The sequence below is a fragment of the Centrocercus urophasianus genome, unplaced genomic scaffold (genome assembly GCF_019232065.1).
Source record: "Centrocercus urophasianus isolate 14NV4802_14NV808 unplaced genomic scaffold, USGS_Curo_1.0 seq_29, whole genome shotgun sequence".
In the NCBI taxonomy this organism is placed as follows: Eukaryota; Metazoa; Chordata; class Aves; order Galliformes; family Phasianidae; genus Centrocercus; species Centrocercus urophasianus.
This window is the reverse complement of record NW_024884855.1, coordinates 82,421-110,036: the sequence shown is the minus strand read 5'-3', so window position 1 is coordinate 110,036 and position 27,616 is coordinate 82,421. Positions and strand designations below refer to the sequence as shown.

The 27,616-nt window shown below is 53.9% G+C and overlaps 1 protein-coding gene across 9 annotated transcripts in view; it reads left to right on the top strand.

Moving 5' to 3' along the window:
- The window catches only part of CAPN15 (calpain 15), a 48,612-nt gene extending 21,266 nt beyond the window's left edge, over positions 1 to 27,346 (top strand). For 6 of the 9 annotated variants that reach the window (XM_042827747.1, XM_042827750.1, XM_042827744.1 and 3 more), the window contains 11 exons: positions 14,385 to 15,882; positions 18,762 to 18,970; positions 19,165 to 19,348; positions 21,824 to 22,047; positions 22,899 to 23,024; positions 23,138 to 23,290; positions 23,662 to 23,823; positions 24,650 to 24,879; positions 25,072 to 25,232; positions 25,483 to 25,661; positions 25,819 to 27,346. In XM_042827747.1, the coding sequence (XP_042683681.1) occupies positions 14,385 to 15,882; positions 18,762 to 18,970; positions 19,165 to 19,348; positions 21,824 to 22,047; positions 22,899 to 23,024; positions 23,138 to 23,290; positions 23,662 to 23,823; positions 24,650 to 24,879; positions 25,072 to 25,232; positions 25,483 to 25,661; positions 25,819 to 25,996 (3,304 nt within the window). In that variant the 3' untranslated portion in view covers positions 25,997 to 27,346. Of the gene's footprint in view, positions 1 to 768; positions 3,573 to 9,379; positions 13,793 to 14,384; positions 15,883 to 18,761; positions 18,971 to 19,164; positions 19,349 to 21,823; positions 22,048 to 22,898; positions 23,025 to 23,137; positions 23,291 to 23,661; positions 23,824 to 24,649; positions 24,880 to 25,071; positions 25,233 to 25,482; positions 25,669 to 25,818 lie in introns of those variants that run through there. The other 3 variants (XM_042827752.1, XM_042827753.1, XM_042827748.1) reach the window with 3 other exon arrangements.
- The last annotated feature ends 270 nt before the right edge of the window (positions 27,347 to 27,616 follow it).

Here is a 27,616-nt window from a genome sequence, read left to right as displayed (position 1 = left end):
GTTGCTGGCTCAGCTGAGGTGGCAGTAGCTGCAGTGTGGGGTGTGAGCAGGCTGTGGTGCTGCTCTGCTCCAGGCCCCTTTTTACTCCCCATCCAGCACTCCTCTGAGATACCAAACAGATGCTGATAACCATTCCTTCCAAAGTTCAGACACGTGAGAAGAAGAAGCAGGTGACCTTTGTTGGCCCGCTGTACGTGGGCATTCGTTTGGAGCTGCTGGTGGTGGGACTCAGGTTGTTTGCCTGCTGATGAGTGTGCAAAGCTGGCGGTCTCCTGGAGATGCAGGAGCTCATCTCTGACCTTGGTGGGTAGCAATGGAGCTTGTGTTCAAGCAGTGCTGGAATGAGAAGGTGGAAGTGAGGGAGGGACAGTCCTCTCCTGCCCTCTGGAGATGATCCCTTGTGCCATTCTCTGCCTCTTGTGTCAAGCCTGAGTGCAGCTGCTTGTGGAAATGAGTGGACTTCTGTTAACCAGACCTTTTGTGTGCTCCCCTGTGAAGTGAACCCAGATACTAGCATGGCAAGAAGTGAAGGCTGGAGCACAGCAGCTGGGAACTCAGGGTGAATTATTCCTTGGAAATGTGAGTGATGGAAGCAGACAGCTTTGGAGCTGTGTTGTTGCTCCAATTCTCCTCCCTCCCCTTCCTTTTATTCTCTCTTTCTGTTCCCCCACTCTTCTTTCCTTTTTATTTTAACAGCACTACAGATTGGAGGATATATCTTAGCCGAGTTGATGTCCACCACTAAATCTCTTCCATTTCCCCACACAGGAGAAAAGTTGCACGAGGAGTAATGGCTGAGGATGAGCCCCTGGTGCACGTGGTTCACAGTCCCATCAGCCTTTCCTGTCTCTTTCCTGCTGTGGCCCTCAGTCTGTCTATGAGACCTGGTGTTTTGGAAAGTGGTGTGAAATAGTGCTGAACGTGGGAGAGGATGACATGTTGCTGTTGTTCAGCTGTGTGACATCTGAAATTGTTCCCTTTCTTAAAGATAATAGAAGATGGTCTTCATCCCAACAAATGGACCTCTTCCTCCAGGCCTGGCCCATGCAGGTGCTCTTCTGATGCAGAATGCATATATAATCCACAGCCTGTGCACAGTATTATGGGTGCAAGATAAAAGCACAGACCATGCCTTCATCTTAACCTCATCTTTGCTGTTCCTGAGGCTTCAAAGGCATTTTCCATGTTGGATTCTTGTAACTTCGGGAAGGTGTTGAAAGCTGCAAGGATTGGTCTGCTTGAGATCAGTAAGGCTTTTTGGTACTGATGCAGAAACAAAGATGCAAAAGGGAAAGGCAAGAACTGCAGAACTGCATTGCAAAGCCATGAGATCTGGGGGTTTGGAAGAGCTGGGATTTGTGCAGAGAAGCACAGGGCCTGCAGTCCCTGCAGTGTCTAGGGACTGCAGGGCTCTGACTCCAGATGGTTGCCTCGTCCTTGCCCTGTTCTGTTCAGGGAGCGCAGGCTCCTCTGAGGCAGTCTGCAAACCCTCACTTGAAAAGAAATTCCTTAATTGGCTTAAAGGCAGTTAGGGAAATGAAAACAGCAAGTAGAGCTTCCCCGTCATCCTGATTTCTTTCCTCTGCAGGGATTACATTTGGAATATTTGTTCACAGATACCTCAAATGCAGGTGGCTAAATGGGAGGAGTCGGGGATCTTTTGGTCTCAGGAGTCCACCCATCTTGCTGAAGCTGTCCCAGCTCCTCAGAGAGAGCAGCTTCATGAGCTCAGCTTCTTGCTCCTTTCCTTGCGTTTCCCCTCCCCACCGAGAGCAGGTGAATCTAAAATGCAGCCATGGGAATCAGTCCCATCTTTGCTTTTCTGTCTTATGGTCTCACAGCTGTAGCACTGAAGGGCTCCTTCTCATTCTCTGCCTCCCTGCTCAGATCCTCTTTCAAAGACCAGCCAATTCTCTGCTCCTCCAGGGTCTGTTTCAACTTCAAGCTGGAGAGAGGTGATCAAGGCTGCCCTTTGAAGCTTGCTGTGCTCAGGTCTGTGAGCTCCCCCTGTGCTTCTGCAGTTTCCTCCCACAGCTGGGCTGCAGGACACACAGCTGGTCGATGGGACAGCAGTCCTTGTTGGGATGGTTTTCCCCACCAAAGAGAAGTACTGCCCATGCAGCCCAGCATGCTGGGCTACCGTGTTACTGCCTATTTCTCATCTGGGCTAACTCATCACCTGCACACAGCCTGCTGCAACCTGTTTATACCCGAACAGGTGTAAGTCTTGCCAGCACTGAAGAAATGGAGTGCATTGTCAGAGAGGAGCTTGGAACTCATTCACAGCTCTGAGGCTGTTCTCTGCTCCTCTGTGGCCAGGTGCTGGTGTTGGGGAACTCAGAGGTCCCGGTTTGGATGCTTATTTTGTTCTCTTAAGATTCTCTCCACATACACCCACCAACCCTTTAATAGCTGTCATAAACCATATGCCCTTGTTATTTAAATAAAATAAATAAAGTTGGAAAAGCCTCCCAGGAGCATCTGGAACTTCACCACCTGTAGAAAATTGATAATTAAAGGAGCTGTGTATGTAGCAGTGCTGAGAAGAGCCCATAAAGACAGCATCAGTGGAAGAAGAGGAGTGTCTGATTCAGTCTTTCATCTTCCTGTTGGCAGCACTCAGATGTGACTCCAGCTGCTTTTTATTCTGGGATATGGGCAAATGTATGATCCCAGAAAGGCTGGGGAGAGCATTTGAGAGCTGTGCTGCCTGAAGTGGCCATCCTGGCTTAGATGAGGCACAGGCTGAGCACTGAGCAGTGGTGCAGCACGTGCCTTTATGTCTTCACACAGTTTGATTGCCAAGCCCTGTGACTTTTGGGCTGAGAACAGTTCAGTATTCTTGGTCTGCTTGATTTCTGTGTTTATTACTGTTTGCAGACAGCAGGACTGACTTGATCCCAAGGTTTGGAAGTCATTAAATTAACAAGTAATTTAGAGGATGGTGAATAAACATTGCAAGGAATTAAGAAATTCATATTTGGCTTCTGGACTTGTTGTGGACTTAGTTGAGCACAGTCCTTGGTCTCAGTCCTTGTTCACTGTCTGGATCACAGACCTCTGCAGGAGGAGAATCCAAGGCTCCAAAGTGGGTGCAGAGCTGCACAGTTGCTTACATGGAGGTGCGTACAGTCTTAGCTGTCTCACGTGCTGGTGGTGTTTCTTAGGCTGGAGTAGCACAGCTGTTCCCAATCCTGACCAGAACCTCCCCAGATTCTTGATAGGAAGAAGCATTTTGTCAGCCAAGCAACTGCTGCAGGGTAGGGAGGACACAGTCATGTCTGTGTTCCCTGGAGACCAAAGGGACGCTGGAGTTGCATTGCTTCAGAAGGAGTTGTGCTGCTGCCTGTATTCTTTTGGCTAATCTGGACACTTAGCATCTCAGATCCTTCTTGCTGCAGATCTTTTACGAGTTGAAGGCTTTTATTTCCCAGCCTCCTGCACTATGGACGATCCATGGCCAACTTATTGCTGAAAGCCCCTCGGTGCTGTGTCTCATTTCCGAGGCACTCACGCCTCTTCAACCACTTCTGAGATGAAGAGAGGGGATGTGCCATCCTCCAGGATGCTGGGTAAGTAGGCAGGTGTCTTTTGCAGCCTTGTTCTTCAGAGTTGCTGATGTGCATCACTCACACAGGGAGATGTATCATTTGACTGCCAGTACCCTCCCCTCGCTGCTCCAGCACATAAGCCTCTGTGTGGTGCACTGGGTTTGATAGAAGGAGCCAACCCTGCTGCAGGCTTTCACTGTTTGTCAGAATAAATTGCTTCTTCCTCCAATTGCGAGGAGGAGATGCTGGTTCATTTGACCTGAGCCTGAGCAGCACCCACGGCAGCTTCTCCCCCTGTTCTTCCTTCCTCTAAGCCTGCAAGGAGAGTAGAGCCTGCTGGCTGCAGGCTCCCCAAAACATGTCTGATGCAGCAGCAGATTTTGTGCAGTGCTGCATTCATCTGCATTTCATTGCCATGAAATAGCACGGCAGGAGGAACAGAGCTGGAGAAGGTGCAGATGATCCAGGAGAGGAAAGGCTGTGGAGGCAGCTGTGAGGTTGGTGGGATTTACTCCTCTCTGAAGCCTCTGCTCTCCATACGGGGCCAGGCAAGTCTGTTCACCCTTAGCCCTGCCTCATACCCCCAGCATGGTTAGAGATGAACATGGCTCCAATGCAGCGGGCTGCTCCAAATTGCCTTGTTCATTTTTCCAGTGTCTGACAGTGGGTGAATATAAGTGCCCTTGAAAGCTGTGTCTAGAGCCAGGGGCTTGATGGAGAGAGTGAGTGGGTGCATGTGTGTGTGAGCTCCCGTCCTGATTTGTTTGGGACAGTGCCCTGAGCTGCTGCTCTGTGTGTTGAGATCCTCCTCTGAAATCAGTCTTCTTCTGAGGAGTTGCAAATATTTTTCCTGAGGTAGAAGAGAGAACATTCAGGTTTGTGCTCTGCCTTCAGGCTTCTTTTTGCCAAAGGAGGAGGGCTGTTCAGGTACGCTGGGAGATTGCAGTGCTCCCTGGTTAGGGGCACGGAAGGCAAATGGCTCAGAAAGAATCACCATCCTCACCTGTGCTGTTTGTAGGGTGGCAGTGATCACTGTGCCCTGATCTGACCAGAGGATGAACTCCAGGGACATCAGGAGTTGCCAGAGTTCATCCTTCTGCTGTGTCTTGGGAAACTTTTCCTTTCTGCAGATCAGTGCTGGCAGTTATTAAACAAGAGCTGATTTCCTGAGGCATAGGGCTGGCTTAGTTTTCTGTTAAGGCCTGTTAATCACCCTAAAAAGGAGGCTGACAGCCACTGACAGTGACCATGGTGTCTCACTGCCTTTCATACTGCCTGGCAGCTCACAGTGCTGCCTGCAGTGCTCTGAGCATGGCTGGTAGCTTCATGGACTGGCATGGGAGAGGTGATGCTGCAGAGCCTGGCAGTGAGGGCTGGCTCCCATTGATATTCCCTGTTTGCATGAAAGGCGACTGGCATCAATTCTGCGAGGGAGCCAGGATGCTGGCTGGTAACAGCTCCAAATCAGGAGCTGAGGCTCTGCTCCCTCCCTCTGCCAGTGCCTCACTGCATGGTTCTGCACTCCCTCCATCCCAAATGACTTGGAGCTGTTGATTACTGTAGCATTTTTTAATTGCCCCTTAGAGTTATGCTGTGATATTTTTCAGGGAGAATTTAGGGGAAAAGGTAGGTGTTGCCCTAGCAAATAGCAGTGCCCCATGCAGCTAATTGCAGGCTGGGAAGTGGGGTGACAAAGGCAGAGAGGGGCTCGGCAGGTGCTCCTGCCCCCACTTCCCTGCGGGTTCCCTTCCTGCCAGAGCTTCCATCACCCTGATCACCCATGGGGGTACCTGAGGGGCAGGGGGCCTTTCCAACCTCGCCTGGCTTCCTCCAACAGCAGCATTTTGCTTTCAGCACATTCAATTTCCTTTTCATCACAGAAAGAAGAAATTTAATTTACTCTCTTAAATTACAGGGCAGCATGAGAGTATGTCTGGAAGCAGTGCCCGTGAGCTCTGTCAGCTCTGTAACATTGCACTAGGTGCCTGTTGTCCCTTGCATCCCACATCTCATCTGAAATCACGCCGAGTGGCCGTGGGGGCTTCACGTTGTGGGATGCTGTGTGTTTGTCCTGTGGGCCACGGGAGCCTGTCAGGGTGCTCCTGTTATCTCCCACCCTCTTTGTGGCACACCTTGATGTTTAGAGGACCTTGCCCTGTGTGGGGGTTGTCCTAGAGGTCATCCCAGAGGGTGAGATGTCCTTGCTGCTCTCTGATACGTGTGTGGTGGTATCAGTGCTGTTCTGTCAGTTCTGACTGTGCTGATGGAGCCAGGGCCACGTTTGCTCTGGAATAATTTCTCTGTGTTCAAAGGACCTGAGGTCCCCAGGCTGAGATCTGAGGCTGGATGCTGGAGCCCAGTCAGCAGGCGCTGCTTCTCTTCTGCTGGGTCTGTCTTGGGCTGCAGCTGGTCCTGCTGCCTGGCAGCTCCACTGCTCTTCTCCCTCAGCTTCACCTTCCTTCAGTTCATGTCTGTTACCAAGCAGGGAAGGTGTCTGCTGGGACCGAGCCATCGCAAACCTCTGGGGAGTTTGTGGTTGCCTAGAGGCCACTCAGTGGATCCATTCTGGGAGTCCCTACACTTCCTTTGAACTCTTCCTTCCTAACTGAGGGGATCTTTGAGTTTGAAATTTCTCCTTTACCACCTTTTCTGCAGAAGTGTTCAGGCATCTCCACGTGAGTAACTGCAGATCTCCTCCTGCTGGGACCATTGAGGTGAGCACTTGGAAGCAGCAGTGCATCTTAACTCTAAATCTGTTCTCAACATTGAAGAGCAAATGGGCTCAGGGGTGTCTGCTGGCACCTGTGCACGGTGAGCTGCTTGTACCATGCTGAGGTCAATGACTCTGAAGGGCCACAAGCTGAGTTACAGTGTCTCTCATAGTCCTGGCTTTGTGTTTCTACCTGTTTACAAGACCCTTACCCTGTCTGGGCATGGAAAACGTTGTTTTTCTGATCTTCAGCCTTGGTTTGATGGCAGATAAGTATTTCATTTAGGAGCAGGTCCACAAGATGCACTGTTCCTGTTTGTGGGATTGACTTCAAAAGAGTCCTAACCTTCCTCCATCTCAGCTGCTCATAAATGTTGCTGGTCAGTTTTATTTGATGTGGGAAGCTTGCTGGAATGCTCTTCAGCCCAGAGATAGAACACAGTGAGAAAAACCAACATGCAAGGTAGCTGAACCAAATCAGATTGGGCTTTTGGACAGACAAGACTCCCGTTCTCTGCATGCTCCACGTGTTGAGGCAGCTGAAGCCACGAGCGACCAATGTGACTTGGCTCTGTTTGTCTTCTGGAGATCAGAGCTTTCTGTTCTCTGGCTCCATTATTTGCAGTGATGCTGAGAATGGTGCAGCAGAAGGAGTTGATCACAGTCCTGTGCATTGCTGTAGCGATCTTTATTCTTCTTTTGGAAAAGATTTTTGTGACAACAACAACAACAAAAAAAGCAAATTAATTCGGTTCTTGTGTTTCGTTTGCTGGAGGCTTTGGGTCTTTTTCACCTGAGAGGGCAGCTTTTGTGGGGCTGTGTGCATGCTGAAGCACTCCCTAATGTTTTAGCACTGCCCAAATATTTCTTTGCTCTTTCTACAACCAAATTTCCTGAGTCTGGAAAAAAAAACCAGCAGTAAAAGTGGTATGGTGTACCTTCTTTAAAGCGTTTGCTCTTAAGTGGGATTCAAATAGCAACTGTATGTGGATTTCAGTCAAAGTCAGTGAGGAAATGCACCTAAGCGAGGCAAGATGTAGATTGAGGCCATTAATTCATCACTCCCTGAAGCAAAATCAATGTATTAAGACATTGTCAAACCTGTTTAAGCCATAGTAAGATGTCAGGCAGAGTTAATGGCATGCAAGTTTTCCTTGTGGAGCAGAATACTTACGTGCAATTGGACCATAGCATTATTTGCTCTTCATCTCCCCAGATACCCCAAAACTAGGGAAATGAGGTACAGAAGAGATAAGTGAAGTAGTTGTACTGAGGAACGGTGGCAGCACTGACGGGTTTATTTAGGGTATGCTGTGCAGCCAGCACTGCTGGGATCTGAATGGATCACATTGCCACAGTCCATCTGCTCTGGGCCCTGCACCTCGTGGAGGTGCTGCCTTGGGGTGGGATGCTTGGTCCCTCATCTGAAGATTGTGAGCCCGAAACCTTGCTGAAGCTCACGGCGTTTGATCAAAGCTGGGACTTGGACTTGCCAGCCTCCTTGAAATACTCTCTGTGCCTCTTCCTTTTGTGCCCCCAGGGATTCTTCTTATTTGGGCAGAAATTTGAGTAACCTTTTCATTTGCAGAGGAGCCCTTGAGAACAGTCTTGTCTCATCAGCGTGGAGCTGCATGATGCTCTCCTAGCCAAACTGGTTTCCTTCCCCAAAATAGTATTTCTAGGCACTGAAGCAATTAAGGTATATTAAAGGCCAGTGATGCACGTCCTGTTTTTCTCACAAGGCAAGCCTTCCAGATTCGCATTCTGCTTTGAAGATTCTGCATGAAGAATGATGAAAGACTCCAGCAAATCAGCTCAGGGTAACACTACCTGTATGTCTGCAGCCTTGGAAGAAAGCAGGTGTGAAGTGTGCTCCTTCCAGCTGTGTTATTTTGCATCCTTGCAACAGCTGCAGGCCTGGAACTCCAGTGCCCACCTCATCAGACGTGCCTTCAAAGATTCTGCTCTTTTTCTCCTTTTCCCCAGTCAAACCCAGGCAGGGATTTCAGTCAAGAGGATTCTGCGAGCAATGAAGATCTTTGCAACTTCTTTCCTTCATCAAGGCCAGGTTTTGGTGCATCTTCTAGGAGTTTCAAGTTGCTCCTGTGTCTGCTGTGCTTCTGCCTCTGCTCATTTCCCACCTGGCTCTGGGCACTTCCTTGGGACCTGCTGCATTGCCAACGAAAGGTAGAGAAGCATGTTCTCTGTTCCTCTTGCGTCCTTTGCAAGCAGTTGTACTTACAGTGTTGCCTTGGAAATCATTTCTTCCCTGTCCTCTCCCCAGTAACATCTTTGTTAAGACACGCAAGCCCTCTTCTCTGGGAATTGACTGCAAAGTAAATTGCTGGGAAAGTTGCAGTTTGAGAGCAGATTCTGTGGTTTTGTTGGCTGCCACAAACTTGTACTGCTGAGTAAACTCCATTTAGCTGGGGCCTATGTTTTTTTCTCACACTTCTCATTTAGTAGAGTTCAATTTTCCCCCGGGAGCCTTCTTATTAAAACTCGCAGCCTCTTTTCTCCCTGGCCAGTGAATCACACGTGAGCTGGCTGAGCACTTTGTGAGCTGTGTCCGGCGTGGGAAAAAGTGTAGAAGCTGAACAGAAACTGTGCAAGAACACACATGAGATCTGCTGCAACGGGACCAAGAGATCCCAGGAAGTGTGTCATCAGCCTGGAAAACCTGTGGTGTCTACCTGAGCCTCTTGGCCCTTTGTAGGGAGCATTGTGTGCTGCTCACGGGTCTTTTAATGGCCCTGTTCGCCTTCAGGTGCTCACTGTTGCAAGGTCTTCTGCTGCAGAATTTATTTTCTCCCTTCTACTTGGATAAGTGAATCCTCCTCTGCCACCATTACTTCACCAAACAGAGCAAATAGAGTTGTCTTTCTTCATCATGAGTTATTAGCATTGTCAGTTACTGTTTTCTGCATAAACGTAATTGCTCTGTGCAAGGAAAGCTGGGAGCTCAGACCAGGGCCCCAGCTCCATTCTCATCTTGAAGGATCCACCTAGTGTGGATTCTGACTTTGCTGCTCTAGTATGAGTCTCCAAGAAAGCTTGGGTGAGCTCAGGGGCTGTTTTCTTTGTGATCTTCCCTTCTACAGCTACAGCTCCCTACAAAGGGAGAGGTCCCTTCTTGTGCTTTCATTTTGGCTGTGCTCTGAGCTTGGGTGAAGGTCAATGGAACTTCAGCCTGTTTTATTTACTTGGCCCACTTTAGAGGAGTGAGGGAGAAAGGTTTTAGAAATGCTTATGCAACCTGCTCTGTTTGTATGATGCTGGCACAGAGCTGATGACACTTCTGCAGCCTTGGGGGCTTACAAGTGTGAATCAGAGGCTGTTTTCCTCTACTGATGCTCCTATAAAAATCTGTAAATATCGGGAAGTCCCTGCTCATAGCTTTTCTATGTTGCTCCGCCAGTTCATCTGCCAAAACCTTCCCCTTGATCCAGCCCAGCCCTGCCTGGCTCTGCAGGAGGAAGGCAGCTCAGCCACCAGTCTCTCCCTGCCTGGGCTGCACGGCTGTAGGCAGGAGCCAGCAGTGCCACCCAGTGCCCTTCCAGCTGCTCGACTGCCAGAGAGGTGCTGCGTGTTCCCTGACCTCCTGCAGCCGTACTTGCACGGCCATGGCTGTCTTCTGCTGCAGCTGCTGCTGGAGGTGTGGTAGGTCCGTGTGTGAGGCTGCTCCCCCGGGTCGGTGCTGCTGGAAGGAGTTAAACAGAAAACAGCTGCATGGGAGAACTGCTTTACAGCTCACTGATAATTGAGGCAGGATTCTGTTTGTTTGGTTGGTATGATTTTCCTTTTTCCACCGCAAAGATCTAATGCCCTTTCTTGTATTTATCAAGCAGGAGGGTTTTGCTACAATACATTCTGTATCAGAGAACTCGGGGCTTGAATGTTGCTGACGAGAACAATTGATTTTTGTTTATTTGTTTATTTATTGCTGGAGAGAACTGAAGCAGTAAGTTGTAAGGCTTTAGCTCCTCTGGAGGAGCTTTATTTAGAGAAGCAGCCTGATCTTGGTGCTGACACAAGCTCATGCAGCCCTGCACACTGCTGGGGGCTGTGCAGCAGAATGCTGGATATCTCGCTCCAGTGCCCGGGTCACCTCGAGTCATTCACAGTGGTAGTCTGAGCTTCTGGCCAGGGCTGGCTGGCATCTCTTGCCCTTGGGGATGCGTGGCACTTGGGGCTGGCACAGCACCAGCTCCCTATCTGCAGGAAAGACGTAAACTGCAGGTTTGGGGCACTTCCCAGTCTTGCACCCTGCCCTGTTCCTTCCTGTCTTGTCCTGCTCTGAGGAGGCCTCGGGCGATGCCTTTGGTCCCAGATGACACCCAGGGGTAACAGAGACCTCTGGCTTGTTTGATGTGTGGGTGCCAGGGCTGTGGCAAGACAAGCAAGCTGAGCAGAGCCCTCAGAGGCGGTCATCACTGTCCTGAGGTGGGCTTGGAAATGCCTTATGAATCCTTTCACTGTCTTCTGCCCTGCTTTAGTTAGAGGAGAATTCCTGCTCCTTAAAGGGAAGCAAAGGACCAGCGATACCTTTGCAGTAACTCTCCCTTCCCTCCTAGTAACAGCCTTTTGCTGCCATCTCTCCTCCTCCAAACAGTATCCAGAGGCAAACAACTGCTTAACCTGCCTGGGCTTCTCTCTCTAGAGGCTGTCATCTTGGCCTTGGGCTTGGTGGCACTCATAGATCTCCAGTGAAGAGCAAGCAGTGAGGTTTCCTGGGATCACATCACACTGACAGCACCATACTTGGCTGAGTATTTTTTATTATTTTTTTTTTAAGGTATTACAGTTAGGCTGCTAAGGTAGGTGCAGTGCTGCTAAGGTGGTGATGCCTCCTGCCAGCTGACGTGCCACGTCGCTGAGTGCTGAGAGGCTGGGCACCCTTTGCTTGCGTCATCGTGCTCCCTACAGAGTGCCTGCTTCCAGGAAAAAGCCCTCCTGTGGGTGGGTGAGTTTGCAGGTCACTACGGAGTGGGTTTTGTGAGGAGAACCCCTCTCCTGCAGGGCACTCAGGGAGGTGGCAGGCAATGTTTATCTCAGTTGCGTCTTCTGGGGCTGGAGAGCGTGTGTCTTATCATACAGCAGATGGGTTTGGGGAAGAGATGGCGGAGACAACTGTATTTTCTCACACAGGCTTGTTGCCTGCCAGGAAATGAGCCAGCCAGGCTTTATAGGGAGAAGTAGAGACCCTGGGCAAGCTGTTGAGGGTTCCTCCTTCACCCAGCATCTTTGTGAGAGGTAAGCGGAGCCATGGGAGAATGGCTGCTGCTGTGGTACTCTGAGCATAGGTATGAGGTCTGCTGCATGAGGATAGGCCAAGGGCCAGCACGCAGCACTGCCTGTTCAGTTCTGCACCTGCTGTCACCTCGGGACCCTGGTGCTCCAGGGAGGGAGTGGGATTGTTCACCAGTCCTGGGCAGAAACAGGCTGCAGTTGTGCACTGCCAGTCGTCTAGGCTGATGCACCAGTACTGGGCTGGGGACAGCCTAAGATGCCTGCCCATGTCCCCTTCCATTTCTCTGCATCTACTAGATTGCATTGAAAGCTGTGTGGTTGCTGTGCTTGGTGGCAAGATGTGACAGCCTCCTGAGGACAAGAAGACAGGGATGTCCCTACCAGCTTGCCATGCTGGTGGTCCTTCTGCTGCCAGGAAAGTCACAGATGCATGAGGGAGCAGCAAAAGCAAAAGCTGGCAAAAAGCAAGCTTTTCTGGGTGCTGTCAGATTCAAGCAGATGGAAATCCCAGTGGTGAGCGGGCTGGTGTTACTGGAGTGGATGGCATGGAAGGGCAGAGGGGGGACCAGGACAGGGATAGCAATGCCAGGGAGAGGCAGCAGCTCTCTGTGGCTGTTGTCAGAACTGGGGACAGACACAGGCAGTGCAGCAGCAGGGCAGAGCCCTGCAGTGTTCTGGCTGCTGCATCCTTTTGCCTGCCTGGCCAAGGGAAGCCGTGCTGTCTTCCTGAGCCTGCAGCTCCTTGCTGGAAGCACATCAGGCACTCCTGGATCATCCCACTGTCCCCTTGTGTCCTGTTGGGTATCCTGTTTTTTCCCTTCTCTCTACTGACACAGGAAAGGGGGTGATTTCTTTCTGTTGTCCTTTGCGCAGCGGGAGGAGCTGGAGGGTCCCAACCTGCGGTAAGCAGTGCGGCGTGCGCGGTTAGGGGTCGGTTTTTGAGCCCATGCTTCTTCAGCACTGGATGCTGCAGGATGGATGTGGATGGCGCTGGTTGCTGGCAGCCTTTGCTTGCCTTTTGCTGATGTCTGTAGTTTGATGAGCCTTATCCAGTAAGACAAATGGATGTGACAGGATCACGGTGCCCTTCATGGCCCCTTTTGCTTCCCTGCCTCTGCTGGAGCCGGTCACACAGCTCCTTCCCTTTCTCTGTTTGAAGACTGGTTTCCTTTTCAGACATTCGTGAGCTTCTACAGGGAGAGACTGTGCTCATGGCTGTAGAACTTCAGGCAGAAAAATCAATGTTTATATTTCTTTTAGCTGGGAAAGATTCTTGAAAGAACTCCAGCAAATAAACGCCTTGTAAAGTTCAAACTGTGAAGGCACGGTATATGAACCCAAATGAATTTTCAAGCTCTCTCTTGAAATAAAATGGATTTTTTTGGATTCAGGCTTTATTTAGAGAAACGTTTGATTAAAGAAGGGATTTGAAGGTTGCATCTGATCTCCTTGTGAGGGAGAGCTGCTCTGCTACTAGCAGCAAGATGTGGTTGGGAAATGTGGTTGGATGCTGCTGGGATGCTCCTGGGAGAGCAGCCCCTGTACCCAGCCATGGGGGGTGGCTTTTGCTGTGTCCTCTGTCCCCTCAAAGCCCTGCTGCTGCAATGCAATCAGTTCAACTGCCTTGGGAAGCTGTTTGTGCAGGTGCTGCTGTTCAGGATGCTGAAGGGCAGCTGGCACCACACTCCCTCCATGGAGTGCATGAGCATCTCAGAGCTTTCTCTACCTGTCCTCTGTAGTACAACACGTTTTCTCTCCCTTCTTTGTTGCAGTCTGTGCTGTGTGGATGGTGAGCCCTCTGATTCAGGCTGCTGGCTCCTTGCTCTGGGGCAGCCTGAAGTCAGTGTTCCCAGGAAGAGCTACGGGTGTGGGGTGGACTCAGAGGCTCTGCATTACCTGGAGTGCACTAGTGCTCTAGTGCTTTGCATTTACCTGCAGGAGAGCTATTTGGTCTTTGTACAAAGGAGGAGGAAGCAGGAAACTCTGTTTCAGCCCAGTATGGTTGAACGCTTCAGGAAGTGACCCAGAGCAGGGGACAAAGGGCATCTGAAGTGCCGCTGTTCTTCCAGTTTCTCATTAGCACATGTGCAATCAGGGCATCGCCTTCCTGAAAGCACCAGGAGAGCCACAGTGAGGAGGGCTGCTCTCTGTAAGCCCAGAGGGTACCACTGCCTTTGGCTTGTGTTGGATCTGTTCCTGTGTTCAGGTGTCAGGCTTTTCCCTGCAGGTCTGGAGGCTGAAACCAAGGGCTGCCAGGGTCCCTGGCCTCTCCACTTCCCAGGTAAGCAGGGGTGCAGCTGGGGCATGGTGCCCCCTGGAGTCAGAAACCTGCTGCTGACTGAAATGGGGGGAATTGGGAAATGCTGAGCCCCTGGAACTACTAGCTGGTGCCAACAGAGATCTTGGTTCCCTTCAGCATGGGTACCTGAGGTGAGCCTGGAGGAGAGGAGAGCAGAAAATGCTTCAGAGGTGGACTGGAGTGGCTCTGAAAGAGGAATGAACTGATGCTGGGAGCAGAAAAGTGGGCTAGGTGTTGCCCAGCTGAGGCATGAGCAATTCTCAGGTGTGAATGCCCATGCTGGTCAGGTGCCCTGCCCTCCTACTCTGCTTCCTGGTGCAGCAGAAGGCTCACTGGGGTTGTGGACTGCTTTCTGTGCCCTTCCCAAGGTGTTTTGGGTGGAAGCTGGCACGCTGCTGTGCACTTGCAGAATTATGCTGTCAGTGCCAGAGAAATGAGTTCCTGGAGAGCAATGGCTGAATTGCTGCTTATTTCCTTCCTGGAAGCGAGGTCCTGCCTGTGCCAGCCTGGGGAACACCTGATGCCCCCGTGTACCTGCTGGCCCTTCGCTCACTCTGTCTTTGCTCTCTTCCAGCCACTCCCACTCTCCCGGCTCCATGGCTGCCGTGCACGAGTGGTCCTGCACCCGCTGCACCTTCCTGAACCCCGTGGGCCAACGGCAGTGCTCCATATGCGAAGCTCCGCGCCAGAAGCCTGACCTCAACCACATCCTGCGGCTCAGCGTGGAGGAGCAGAAGTGGGCCTGTGCCCGCTGCACCTTCAAGAACTTTTTGGGCAAAGAAACATGCGAGGTGTGCGGCTTCACTCCGGAGCCGGGGCCCAGCGGCTCTCCCCTGCCTGTCATCAATGGCATCCTGCCCAAGCCTGCAGTGCTGGTGGAGCCCAAGGGCACAGCCAAGGAGGAGGCTGCCAAGGTGGAAAGCAGCAGCGAAGATTCAGAGGGGAAGAGTCCTGACGAAGCAGAGCTGGAGAGCGGCTGGGCTTGCCAGCGCTGCACGCTGCACAACACTCCAGTGGCCAACTCCTGCTCGGCCTGCGGCGGGCCACGCAAACTCTCCCTGCCCAAAATCCCACCGGAGGCGCTGGTCGTCCCTGAGGTCATCACCCCTGCTGGCTTTCACATGGCCCCTTCCACCCCGCAGTCTTTAGTCCCCACAGAGATCTCTGACGGTGACGCTGCAGCCACTCAGGGCCCGGTGGCGATGGAACAGGAGGCACAGAAGATGCCGGCCTTCAGCCCCTTTTCCCCCGGGCTGCAGAACAACCCAGTGCCCCGCAGCCGTCGCGAGGTCCCCCCCCAGCTGCAGATGCCGGGCCCCGAAGCACCGCAGCCCGGGGCTCAGGGCACTGCGGGGCAGAAGGGCTCCCCACAGGGCCAGGCCAGGGCCGCGCCGGCTGCTCGCCTTCAGGAGCTGCTGTCCAACAAGCGACTGAGCGTGCTGGAGGAGGAGATGGATGTCAGCCCGTCCCACTGGAAGTGCAGCACCTGCTCCCTGCTCAACTCCGCCGGGACCGGCAAATGCGAGGCCTGCAGCACCCAGAAAGGCAGCGACACCATCAATTTAGTGGGGGACTCGGTGAGGTTCACCCCCTGTAGCCCCTCCAGCCCTGACTTCACCACCTGGTCCTGTTCGAAGTGCACCCTCAAGAACCCCACCGCAGCCCAGAAGTGCAAAGTCTGCGGTTCCTCCAAGCTGCACGGCTTCCAGGAGCACAGCCCACAGGGTGAGCCATCCCCCCGCTGCCCCGAGTGTGGGGCTGGTGAGAAGGGCAGCTGCTCCTCCTGTGGCACCAAGGCACCCTCAGCTCGCAAGGTCGCCCGTCTCTTCCCATCCCAGCTGCCTGGTGCTCAGGACCGGCCGGGCCAGTGGGCTTGTCCTGCGTGCACCCTGCTCAATGAGCTGAAAGCCAAGCACTGCGCGGCCTGCCATACCCCGCAGCAGTACGTGGCCCAGCGCAAGGGACTCAAGCCCCTCAAAAGGAGGGAGAGCATGCACGTGGAAAAGAGGAGGCAGACAGACGAAGGAGAAGCCAAGGCCCTGTGGGAGAACATTGTGACCTTCTGCAGGGAGGTGAGTGTGAGCTGAGCTCCTCTTCTTCTGATCTCGCTTGGAGAGCACCCTTGTCACTCCTGCCCTGTGGATCTGGGATGTGGCTTTGGACAAGCAAGCGGTTGCTGTGACTTTGGGAGTTGCAGAAACATTCACTTGCAATGGATGCATGCTGGGTCGTTGCACTGAAATGTGTAGTATTTTAAATGTAAGGTAATTTCTAAGGTGAAGGGGCCTTCCAAGGAACCTATCTGGTTCACTCTCTGTCCAAAGGTGAGGAAGTGTGAGCATGAGCTCTGGCTCATAGCGATACTTCAAATCAGTGAGAGAGATCAGTGCTGAAGGAGGCATTCCTAGGTGATCAGTCCAGTTCTTTACTGTCCAGGAGTGAAGGTTGGGAAGGAGTGCGTGCTGGTAGTCCCAATGTTTCTGGGCAGCAGCTGCAGTGCAGGTGCAGGAAATCAAGATGCTACAGGCAGAGCTCAGAGCACTGGCAGGCATGCGAGCAGAGGACACTGTTACTTCTGCAGCTGTGAGTGAGCCTGGGGTTCTGAGGGCTTCCAGAGTCCTGCCTTTGTCCTGCACTGTTTCTCTGTCCTGAGGTTTCTCAGGCTGCAGATATGTTTGCAAATATGCAGCTGTAAGTACCTCACCACATCTGGGGAAGGACAGCAGAGGTTGAGCTTTGTCCTGGTTCCAGGTGAGGGTCTCAAGAATGTGTGTGCTTCCCTTCCGCTCTGCGCTATCTGTTTTAATCTGTCGGGTCTCGGTCTCAAACAGCACTCTCATGGCTCTGTTTTTCCCCCAAGTGGCAGAAGATGCTCCTGCAAATGCTGTTCTTTCTCTGCTTTCCTTCTGGGGTAAGCCTCCAGCTTCTGTGGACCAGATGGAAAGGGAATTGCAGTCCCATTCTGACGCAGACAAGATTCTTCCTGCTTGGGCCAAGGAGTGCTTCCATGCCTGTGTCTGTGCTGTACAGACTGGTCATCATGGAGGTGTTTGACCTAGGAACTAAACCACTGAGAATGATTCTGTTTTGGGGTTGTTTTTCTTTTAATTGCTTTGTGTCCTTCCTTAATAGACCTGGGTGTCTTTATAGCAGAGAGACACTGATTCTGCAAGTGAGCATTCTCTTGTAGGCAGGGAGCATCTGCAATGTCCAGTAGAATCAGGCCTGAATATTAGGTGAGATGGCCAAGCTGAATTAGCAGCTCTCCAGTGCTAAAAGGGGAAGGAGTCTTCCTCACCTCATCCTGTGCAGCTGTCCGTAAGAGCAGAGGGGATCAGCGTGGGCTGCCTGACTCGTGGAGCTCCCACAGTGGTGGGATGGTGCTGCTCTCAGACTCCTGCTTTCTCTTCTCCCTGTGTGTCTGTGACTTCTTGCAGCAGCCCAACCACAGCTCCCCCTGGCCAAGCTGGGATGTCAGGCAGCCTCAGAACATCCTCCTTCTGGCTGCTGTGTGTCAGCACTGGAGGGGAGCATCAACTGGCCAAACCTTCTGTCTGCTGTCCATGAGTTGTAGGAGCAGCCTACCTTGCAGCAGAGATTTCTGCCTCCTCTGTTATTCCAGCAGTGCCTTTCTCAAAATCAAAACCCTTGATGCAGAGAGTTTCAGTCCAGTGCCTGGACCCCATTTTTAGCTTTATCCCCAGGCCCTCATTTTTAACTTAATCTTTTCATGTTCATCTGGGAGGAAAGATGGTCTGACCTCTGCCGCTCTGCGCAGGGCTGCTGCTTCCTGCCCTGTGCTGTCCCCTCTCTTGCTCATCCTCCTGTCTCGTGCTTTTCCTCTCCTCTCATTCAGTGTCCTTCCCCTTTCTGCATAACGGCGTGTGTCAGCAGTACAGCGGATTCTGCAGAGCCAGAAACACGACCCAGGACTCTGCTCTCTGTGCCTGCTCTGGCACCTCTGCCTGCAGAACCATTCTGTTTGCAGTCTTATCCCCTCGCAGGACAAACAGGCAGAGCTCCTTGTCTGGCACCGTCTAGGAGCAGACTCGCTGCTGCCCTGGCGAGCGTGCAGGAGCCTGGCAAAGTGTCCACCAAATGTCCTGTGCAGCCAATGCTCCCCAGTCTGTCACAGCACAGGGCTTCGTGGCGTTTGGATGCGTGTGCTCTGAAATGTGCTGTGCCAGCTGCACTTGTGAGCGTGGATCAGATGCTCTCCTTGAGAATGTGGATCCTGGGGACGTGTCCTCCTTGGCCTGTATTTTGTTTGCATGGTGACAGTGAGCTGCAAAACACCCTTCTGCAGAACAGGAGCGCTAATTGAGGCACTGTGTAGAAAGGGTTCACATCAGTGAGCTAGAACTGCAGCAGAAGAGGAAGGACAAATACCAGCTTGTTGTATATAAAAGCTCATTTAAAGCAGGAAGAATTTAATTTCATTTAATTAACAGTAACAAATCCCGGTTCTTACTTCACCCTGTGTTAAAGTGTCTGGAAAAGCCATTCTCCTCCCCTCGGAGAAATTCTGGGCTTCCATCCTACATCTGCAGCTGATACCTACAGGATCATCTGCCTTTCAGTCCATCCTGTTTTATTTTATTCTTTTTATTCTGTGATTATCCGGAGCTCAGGGCTGGGGCTGCAGAGCCAGGGCAGCTTAGCGTGGGGCTCGTGCTGGGGAGGTTGGTTGCCAGATGCTCCCTGCAGGCCTGCTGCTCGCCTGCTTCACTGCTTGTAGAGGCAGCCAAGCTTCCCCACCGTCTGACTTTTAGCACCAGTGTGAGGTGTGAGACATTGCCTGCCCAGAAGGTTCCTGTAAAACAGAGAAAGGCAGATTTGAGCTACAGCTGGGAGCCCTGAGGAGGGAATGGGCTTGTGGCTCTGAGCTGGAGGCCCCGGGAGCTGCGTGTGCCGCACAAACTCATGCTATCCTTGCCTTTTGCTCTTGCAGAACAAAGTCAATTTTGTAGATGACAGTTTCCACCCTGGGCCCAAGTCTGTGGGATTCCCAGAAGGTGACAGCGTGCAGCAGAGGGTGAAGCAGTGGTTGCGGCCCCACGAAATCAACTGTAACATCTTCAAAGACCGATCGGTGAAGTGGTCGGTGTTCCGGACACCCAGACCCTCGGATATCCTTCAGGGACTGCTGGGAAACTGCTGGTAAGGAGGCGTTGAGCTGGGTCACCCTTGCTGCTCCTTCCCCCAACACCCAGGTTGGGTTCAGACCCGTCAGCCGTACCCAAGCCCACTTACATGGGGTCCATCCTCCCCTTCCCAAGCACACATTTGCTGGGCAGGGGCATTGCCCCGTGCTGCTCACCCGACCCCACTGAGTGCATCCCTATTCCCTGCAGGTTCCTGAGCGCCCTGGCCGTTCTGGCTGAGCGACCAGAGCTGGTGGAGAGGGTGATGATCACACGGACGCTGTGCCCTGAAGGCGCCTACCAGGTGCGGCTCTGCAAGGATGGCACGTGGACCACAGTGCTGGTGGACGACATGCTGCCCTGCGATGAGTGCGGGTACCTCCTCTTCTCACAGGTCAGCAGCTCCGATGCCCACAGGGGGGTGGGCAGCACTCTGGGGAAAGGAGTTTGTGCCCAGTTGTCTGTGCTGTAGTTTACATGGGGCACCTTCTGCGGGCTGCGTGGGTGCTGTTTGCTGCACCCTGAGCTCTGCTGAGCTCTTTGAGGCTGTTGTGTAAACCCAACATAGACCTTTTGGTGTTTTCCATGCTGCGATGGAGAAGTTGATTTTGCAGTTGTTTTTTTTGCATCGCTCCTCTCTGCATTGCAGGTCAGTTCATGGGCATGGGAGGACATCTTTACGTGCACAGCAAAAGGAAAATATTTCTGCATGTTTTTGCACTGAGGGGGCAGAGAGGAGCTGAGCAAAAGCTGTGTCTTTGCTCTGCAGGAAGGTCTGGCAGCTTGGCTTTGCCAGGGAGGGGCTGTGGCGAGGGGGGGAATGCACAGAGCAGCCAGTTTGGAGCCAGTGCCCGGTGGCTCTTAGCACACTCAGGTGGCATCTGCTAGGATGAATGAAGCTCCCTGAGCCACTCTGGGACGTCATTGCGCATTCTGCCCTGCTTGCCAGGCCCAGGGGCACTTGCTGGGATCATTTCCATGAAGGAGACTGAGAACGTCTTTATTGAAACTCAGACTGCAGAATCTGTCAGCCAAACCGTGCTGGAGACAGGGAGCTGGGACTGTTGGGTTTGACTTTGTTCTGCAAATCCAAATCCTTTTTACAATACACACAGCTCCAAGCGTGCAGACTGTGAGGACGGCACTATGGGGAAGCAGGGCCTGGAGATGAGCATCAGGGAAGCTGCATGCTGGTGCAGCTCACAGAGTCCCCAGCCTGAGCTGCACTCAGCATCTCCCACAGCATGAAAGTGCCCGGTGTTGGCCTTTATGGTGGGCAGGATCCAGGCAGATGCAGTTCTTTATTTTCAGCGTAGGATTTGCCTTTCTAGACTTCCCTTCCCCTCCCCTTCATTCATCTTCACTCCTTTTATCAATTTTGAGTCTGCACTGTTGTTTTTTTTTGAGACTGAAGCTTTTCACGGGCGCTGGGCTTGCCTTGCTGCTGTTTCCAAATGCGTCTGAATCGTGATGAGATTTTTCTGCGGGGTGTTCAAGTGTGTGAGCTGCATGTGGGGGCCTAGCAGAGGAAAGCCAAAGAATTTTAAAATGAAAGGAAAATCATGCTTTTGTCAGTGATCAGAGGCCGCGTCAGCCAGAAATAAACACCATGGATTTTGTTGAGACTCAGAAACAAGCCAGAGAAAAGAATTTGTGAGCTTTCTCCAGTCTTTGCAGCCCTCCTTTCCCCTCCTAACCCTTGGCGGCCACCTGTGAGTCACACACAGCCACACATGTACTGGAGTTTTCTCCTGCTGCCCTCTCAGCACAGTGCTGGAGTGTCACCAGCTGAACTGGATTTGTTGGAGACACAGAAGCCTCGCTACCTGTCTCCTTGCCTCCTGTGTTTGTACACCTGCAGCCTTTGCAGCCACGTCTCCTCCCAGGGCTGGCCGTGCCCAGGACTGTAGCAAAGCACCGCTGCTGGCTGCACCATGAGCCACGCTGAGTGGTGACTTGGACACAGCTGAGAATGCTGCACACCAATGCTGTGTTGATGAGTTTACAGAGGCTTCATAAACCTCTGGGTACATTAATGCGTGTTCTGTGTTTCTGTATGGATTCCTGCTCAGTCTGGCTGTGCCAAGATTTATAGCCTGGCACCACAAGGGTGCAAAGAGAGTTTTCCCCCTGTGAAAACACATCTTCTCATTTCATCTCGCCTCTGTCTCTGTGCTGGAGCTAGACGAGTTTGCCTGAGTTTGTGGAGCTTGTCCTTGAGACATCTTCTGGGTTCCACATGTGAAATCTGATCAGCCCTGAAGCTGTGTGTGCTCTAGGCAGCCTCTTCCACCAAAGGTGTGTTGGTTTTTGTTTGCGAGTGTTCAAGTGTAGGCCTGCTGTTCCATGTGTCTCTCATGGAACATTTTGCAGTCTGACCCACTGAGGAAGGAGGTGGGTAGGAACCCCTTCTGTGTGCCCCAGGCTGCAGCTGTGTTGGCATCTAAGCACTGGACATGTCAAGAAGAAAAAGGTTCTTCATGATAAGAGTGGTGAGGCACTGGCACAGGTTGCCTGCAGAGGTGATGGATGCTCCATCCTTGGAGACATTCAAGGTCAGGCTGGATGGGCTCTGAGCGCCTGATGGAGCTGTGGATGTCCCTGTTCGTTGGAGGAGAGTGGCACCAAATGGCCTTTAAAGGTCTCTTTCAACTCAGATGGTTCTGAGATTCCATGATTTTCCCAAGGGGGAGTTGAACCACGCAGACAACGCGCTGAGCAGGCAGCAAAGGGTTCATCCATGGCCTCGTGGGGCTGAGCTCCTGGTCCTGCTGCCACTGGGGGCTGGCAGAGGTGGGTGAGCTGGGCTTTGTGAGTGCTTGTCCATCTCCTGCTCGGAGTGGCTCATGATGTGTTTCTCTTTCCCCAGGCCCAGAGGAAGCAGCTGTGGGTCGCGCTCATTGAGAAGGCCCTGGCCAAGCTTCATGGCTCGTACTTTGCCCTCCAGGCAGGGCGTGCTATTGAAGGCCTGGCTACACTAACCGGCGCCCCCTGCGAGAGCCTGATGCTGCAGGTCAGCTCCACTAACCCTCGCGAGGAGCCCATTGACACTGACCTCATCTGGGCCAAAATGCTGAGTTCTAAGGAGGCTGGGTAAGACGAGGCAGGAGGGGCTGTGGCAGCAGTGTGGGAGCTCGGAGAGGGGGATGAGGGGGGCAGCTCTCATCTGCAGAGGCTCAGAGGAGGGAGGGTTCGTGCATTACTTGGAGTGGGGCCTTCCACGCTTGGAGTTCACCTCAATTGTAGACTGAGCCTCCAAGCTGTGAAGTGGTTTTTCCTTTGTTTAATTTTCGTATGAAATTAAAATCCTGGTGAACCTCGTGGTTTTTATCTCCCAGAAGTTTAGATGGCCAGTATCGAGCCTGTGGGGTTGCTTTGCCCGTGTGCAGTGCTGGGGTCACAGCTGGGATTTTGCCATGTGGGTTCATGCATCCCAGCATGTGGTGCCCCCCAACCTGGCCCATTCAGCCCCCCCATCCCAAATGTGTTGTTCTCACTGCTGTAGAGCAGCATGCAGTCAGCTGTACTGTTTGCCTCTCCACTTGGCCCAGTCTATGGCTCTAGCAGAAAATGGGTGAGGTTTGGACACAGCCAGAGCTTCCAGGCCTGCAAGTGGGAAGCGATGGGATTGGGCAGGGCAAGGATGGCTCTGCACTGTTTGGTGTGATTTGGAAGTCAACCAAGCGCTCTGCTCTGAGGGCACTGCTCAGAGAAGCTCACCGTGGAGCCTGGGCTCAGCACAAACCCCAGAGAATGGAGGAAGGTCATTTCTGCTCGGGGAAAGCTGTGCTCAGTAGGACCAGGGCCCTGCTTCAGGGAGTGGTTGTGGTTGCAGAGGGATGTATGAGAGCCTGCTGGGGAGAGCCTGTCCCGTGCCTCAAGCAGTGGGTATGAGCTTCCATCACGCCTTGCATGACATCAAGCATTCTGCTCTCCCCCTGCAGGTTCCTTATGGGTGCATCCTGTGGTGGGGGCAACATGAAAGTGGACGATGTGGCCTATGAGAGCATGGGGCTCCGTCCACGGCATGCCTACTCCATCCTGGACGTGCGGGATGTCCAAGGCTTCAGGTGAGTTCAGGGCAGAGGCTGGCATAATGCAGCACGTGTCCTGCCAGCAGAAAACCCTGGGGACGAGTCTCCTTTCTCCTGAATGTCTGACCCCACTGGTCCCTATCCTTCAGGTTACTGCGGCTCCGAAACCCGTGGGGTCGCTTCTCTTGGAATGGCAGCTGGTCTGACGAGTGGCCCCACTGGCCTGCTCCCCTGCGCCACGACCTGATGCCCCATGGCAGCAGCGAGGGGGTCTTCTGGATGGAGTACAGCGACTTCATCAAGTACGGTAGCAGCCAGGGTATAGAGGCAGTGAGGGTGGGAGCAGGCAGTGTGACGGGGGGGGACCGTGGGGCAAAACTGCCTCATTTAGGAATTTCTTTGCTCAGAGGAGGCGAAGCCCCAAAAACACAGAGCAGTGGGCAGCAGTGGAGACCCAGGGTTGCACTTCCCCTTCTTTGCAGGGAGGATGAGAAAGGGAAAATGAGACACCGAGGCAAAATGGAGCAGGCATAGCCAGGCATCGCTCTCTGGGTGCAGGTGGTGTTGCAGGGTGGGCAGCTTTGGGCTGTGTGAGCTGCAGCATGCCGAGGAATGGGACAGAGCACTACAAGACCTGAGAACCCCACAGGCACTGAACCCAACTTCCCCACAGGTATTTTGACTCCGTGGATATCTGCAAGCTCCATTCAGACTGGCACGAGGTGCGTGTGCAGGGCATGTTCCCCAACAAGGCCAATGGACCAGTGACGGTGACATCGCTGACAGTGTTGGAGCGTGCTGCCCTGGAGTTTGCCCTCTTCCAGGAGGGCAGCAGGTGAGTTGGGGCAGTATGAGGGCTGCAGGAAGTGACCAGAGCAGGGAGAAATGCTCAGGGCTGTCCCTATCATACCTCCTCTTCATCCTGTGTTGACCCTTGGGCTTGTAGTGCTCGGCAATGAACATCCATTGAATCGTAGAATCACAGAATGGCCTGGGTTGCAAAGGCCCACAGTGCTCATCCAGTTCCAACCCCTGCTGTGTGCAGGTCACCAACCAGCAGCCCAGGCTGCCCAGAGCCACCTCCAGCCTGGCCTTGAATGCCTGCAGGGCTGGGGCATCCACAGCCTCCTTGGGCAACCTGTTCCAGTGCCTCACCATCCTCTGGGGGAAAAACCTCCTCCTCATATCCAACCTAAACCTGCCCTGTCTCAGTTTAAAACCATTCCCCCTTGTCCTATCACTATGCATCCTCGTAAGCAGCTGTTCCCCCTCCTGTTTATATGCTCTCTTCAAGTACTGAAGGCCACAACGAGCTCTCCCTGGAGCCTTCTCTTTTCTAAGCAACCTCCCAGTTCCCTCAACCTTTCCTCATAGGAGAGCTGCTCCAGCCCTCTGATCATCCTAGTTCCCTCCTCTGGCCCCACTCCAAGAGCTCCACGTCCTTCCTGCGCTGGGGGCCCCAGGCCTGGACGCAGCGCTGCAGATGGGGCCTCAAATTGGCATTTCTCTGATCCCCATGGCTCGTGTTTCAGCCAGAACCCAAGCCTGGGCACCATTTCCTGGAGCAGCCCCCAGTGCAGTGGAAGGACTCTGAACCCATGGCCTCTGCACTCTGTGGGGAAGCTCTGGTGACGTGCAACCCTTCTCCCACCCCGGCACAGGCGGTCGGATGCTGTGGACAGCCACTTGTTGGATCTGTGCATCATGGTTTTCCGAGCCACCTTCACTAGCGGCAACAAGCTGAGCCTCGGCCGCTTGATGGCTCACAGCAAACGAGCCGTCAAGAAGTTCGTCAACTGCGACGTGATGCTGGAGCCGGGCGAGTACGCCGTGGTGTGCTGTGCCTTCAACCACTGGAGCGCTGCGCTGGCGGGCCCTCCTGCCGCCCAGGGTAAGGGGCTGCACGCCCTCCACGTGGTGCTGCTGGGGGAGGCGTTGCGGGAGGCAAAAGTCAAGTGCCCTCGATCCTCCTTGCTGTAGGAGATCCGCTGGGGATGGAGGTTGCCCACGTGTGCAGCGCCCTGGTCTTGAACTTGGGGGCGATCTCATCCATCTCCCTTTCTCTGCGTTGTCGTCTCTGCAGCATCCAGTCCCACCAGCAGCCGGCCGGCCACCGATTACTCCAGCTACATCCTGGCCATCTACAGCTCCCGCCTGGTGATGGTGGAGCAGGTGGAGGCGCAGCCCACCACGCTGGCAGATGCCATCATCCTGCTGACTGAGAACAAGGGCGAGCGCCATGAGGTGAGAGCAGTGGCACGGGGCGGGACGGCGATGCCAGCAGGACTCTGCCTTCATCACACCCTCAGTCTGGCAGGAGCCAACCGAGCCCTGGCTGCCCCCAATCCCTCCCTGCCCCACGGGTGCCCGTCTTTTTTGCTCCGTGGTGCAGCATGGGGTGCCTCATGGGCGGGCAGTGCTCAGAGGGTGATGCTGCACATAGACACAGGGCTGCCTGTGTTCACACCCCTGACCATGCCATTTGCTGCTGCAGGGCCGTGAGGGGATGACATGCTACTACTTGACACACGGCTGGGCAGGGCTGATCGTGGTGGTGGAGAACCGGCACCCCAAATCCTACCTGCACGTCCAGTGTGACTGCACCGACAGCTTCAATGTCGTCTCCACGCGTGGCAGCCTCAAAACACAGGACAGCGTCCCTCCCCTGCACAGGTCTGGGGTAGGCAAGGGGGGGAGGAGTCAGGTTGAGGGTCAGCTTGGGGGAGGAGGTGATGGCACCCCGCGGGTGCTGGGCCAAGGCAGAGCCTGGGGTTGGGGGGGAGCCGCGATTCACCGCGTGGTTGAGCGCTGAGCCCCGCTGTCTCCGCAGGCAGGTGCTGGTGATCCTCTCCCAGCTGGAGGGTAACGCCGGCTTCTCCATCACCCACCGCCTGGCGCACCGCAAAGCCACCCAGGCCTTCCTCAACGACTGGATGTCCACAAAAGGCACCCACAACCCGCTGCTCACACCCGAGGTTGCCGGACTCCACGGACCCCGACCTCTATGACGAAGCGCCGCTCCTGCCCCGCTCCTCTCTCCCGTTGCTTTCAGCGAGCCTCCAGCCCAGGGTTTCCCCCCATGCTGCCAGCACTGAGCCGTGGGGCAGGGCGGGAGCGTGGCACCGAGCACTTTGCCCTGTGCCACGGGGCTGGGACAAACTCTCAGGGCCGGGACCAGCTCTGCCCGCTGCCCCCCCACGCACTTTACGAGGAGCAGTCGGGGGGCACGGGGCCATCTCAGGATCCCACCCGCTTTGGGCACACGGCGTGGTAGCAGGGGGCTGCAGTAGACGTGGGGGCTGGAGGTTGCAGTCAGCATCCTTGCCAGGCACCACGCTCAGGGCTCTGCCCCGTCCTGCAGCACCGGGGCCCTGGTGCTCCAAAAAGAATATACCTCTGACGTCTGTCCGTCTGTGTGACCCTCTGTCTTGTCTCCTCTGTTGTCTGCTGCCAGGACTGAGTGGGCACTGAGGTACTGCGGCTGCCGGGGTTGTCCCCACGCGTTGGGGCCGGGATGGAGAAGGCGCAGGGCTGTTGCAGAAAGCTGCTGCTGCTGGTTTTCACCACACTTCGGGGCAAAACGAGGACGTAAACCTCGGCTCCAGGGTGGGGAGCAGGGCTGCGGGGTGCTGCTCCGTCCCCCCCAAGCCATCGCAGTGTTACTATGCAAAGGCGGCCGCTGGAAGCAGCGCCTGGAGAGAAGCCATGCGTCCCCTCCCCGCGCCCTGCGGGCTGCACGGGGCAGTGGCACGGGGCACTGGGGACAGAGCTGGGCTCTGGGGAGCAGCTCCCGCAGTGTGGCTTTGCTGGGGAGAGGGGCGGTGATTCCGTAGGCCGATGGTGAGCCCCGTCCATCGGAGGGACAGCAGTCAGCACAAGGCAAAGGCCAAGAGCTGTGGGGGGCCACTGGGGTTCCATGTTGGGGTGACCCTACGGCCGGCTGGCTGCACACAGCTGGGTGTGTGTGTGTGGCTGTGGGTGTGTGTGTGTTGTGGGGGAGCTGCTCTGGGGCAGCCTGCAGCAGTGGGGATGTGTGGGTGCGGGGTTTGTCCCTCTGTCCCTCCCGGCCCCGAGGGCTGGGGCTGCTGAGCCAAGCTCTGTCTGTGTGTCTGTTTGTCGCTCTGTTCTCTCTTCCCCTGCACCTTCCTCCTCGGGATGATTTGTCCTTCACTTTTTCTCTCCGTCTTTCTGAGCTGTGAATATTTTTAACCCTGTAAATACTGTCCAGCTCTTAAGAAACATAGGATATTTTATCAATTGTAAATCAGATCAGTAATCCCTGTATGATATGAATTATCCATGGGTGGTTTTCAAACTCAGGTTCTGACGGACCAAATAAAGTTTTGTTTTTTACTGAAGCTGCCTGGTTTCACTGTGCTCTGGGGAAACTGCGGAGAGGTGACAGCCATCACCTGGCTGGGGGACCAGGACCTTGGGCACTGGGGCAGGCTCCAGGACAGTGGTTGTGGCCCCAAGTTGCCAGAGTGCTGTTGGGACACCGTTTTCAGATGTAGGGTTAGGACACATCAGCACAGGCTTACCTGCAGGAGGAGCTGGGGGTGCTGGTGGCCAACAGGCTGGACGTGAGCCATCGTTGTGCCTTGGGTGATGGTTGGCCTTGGGTGTCT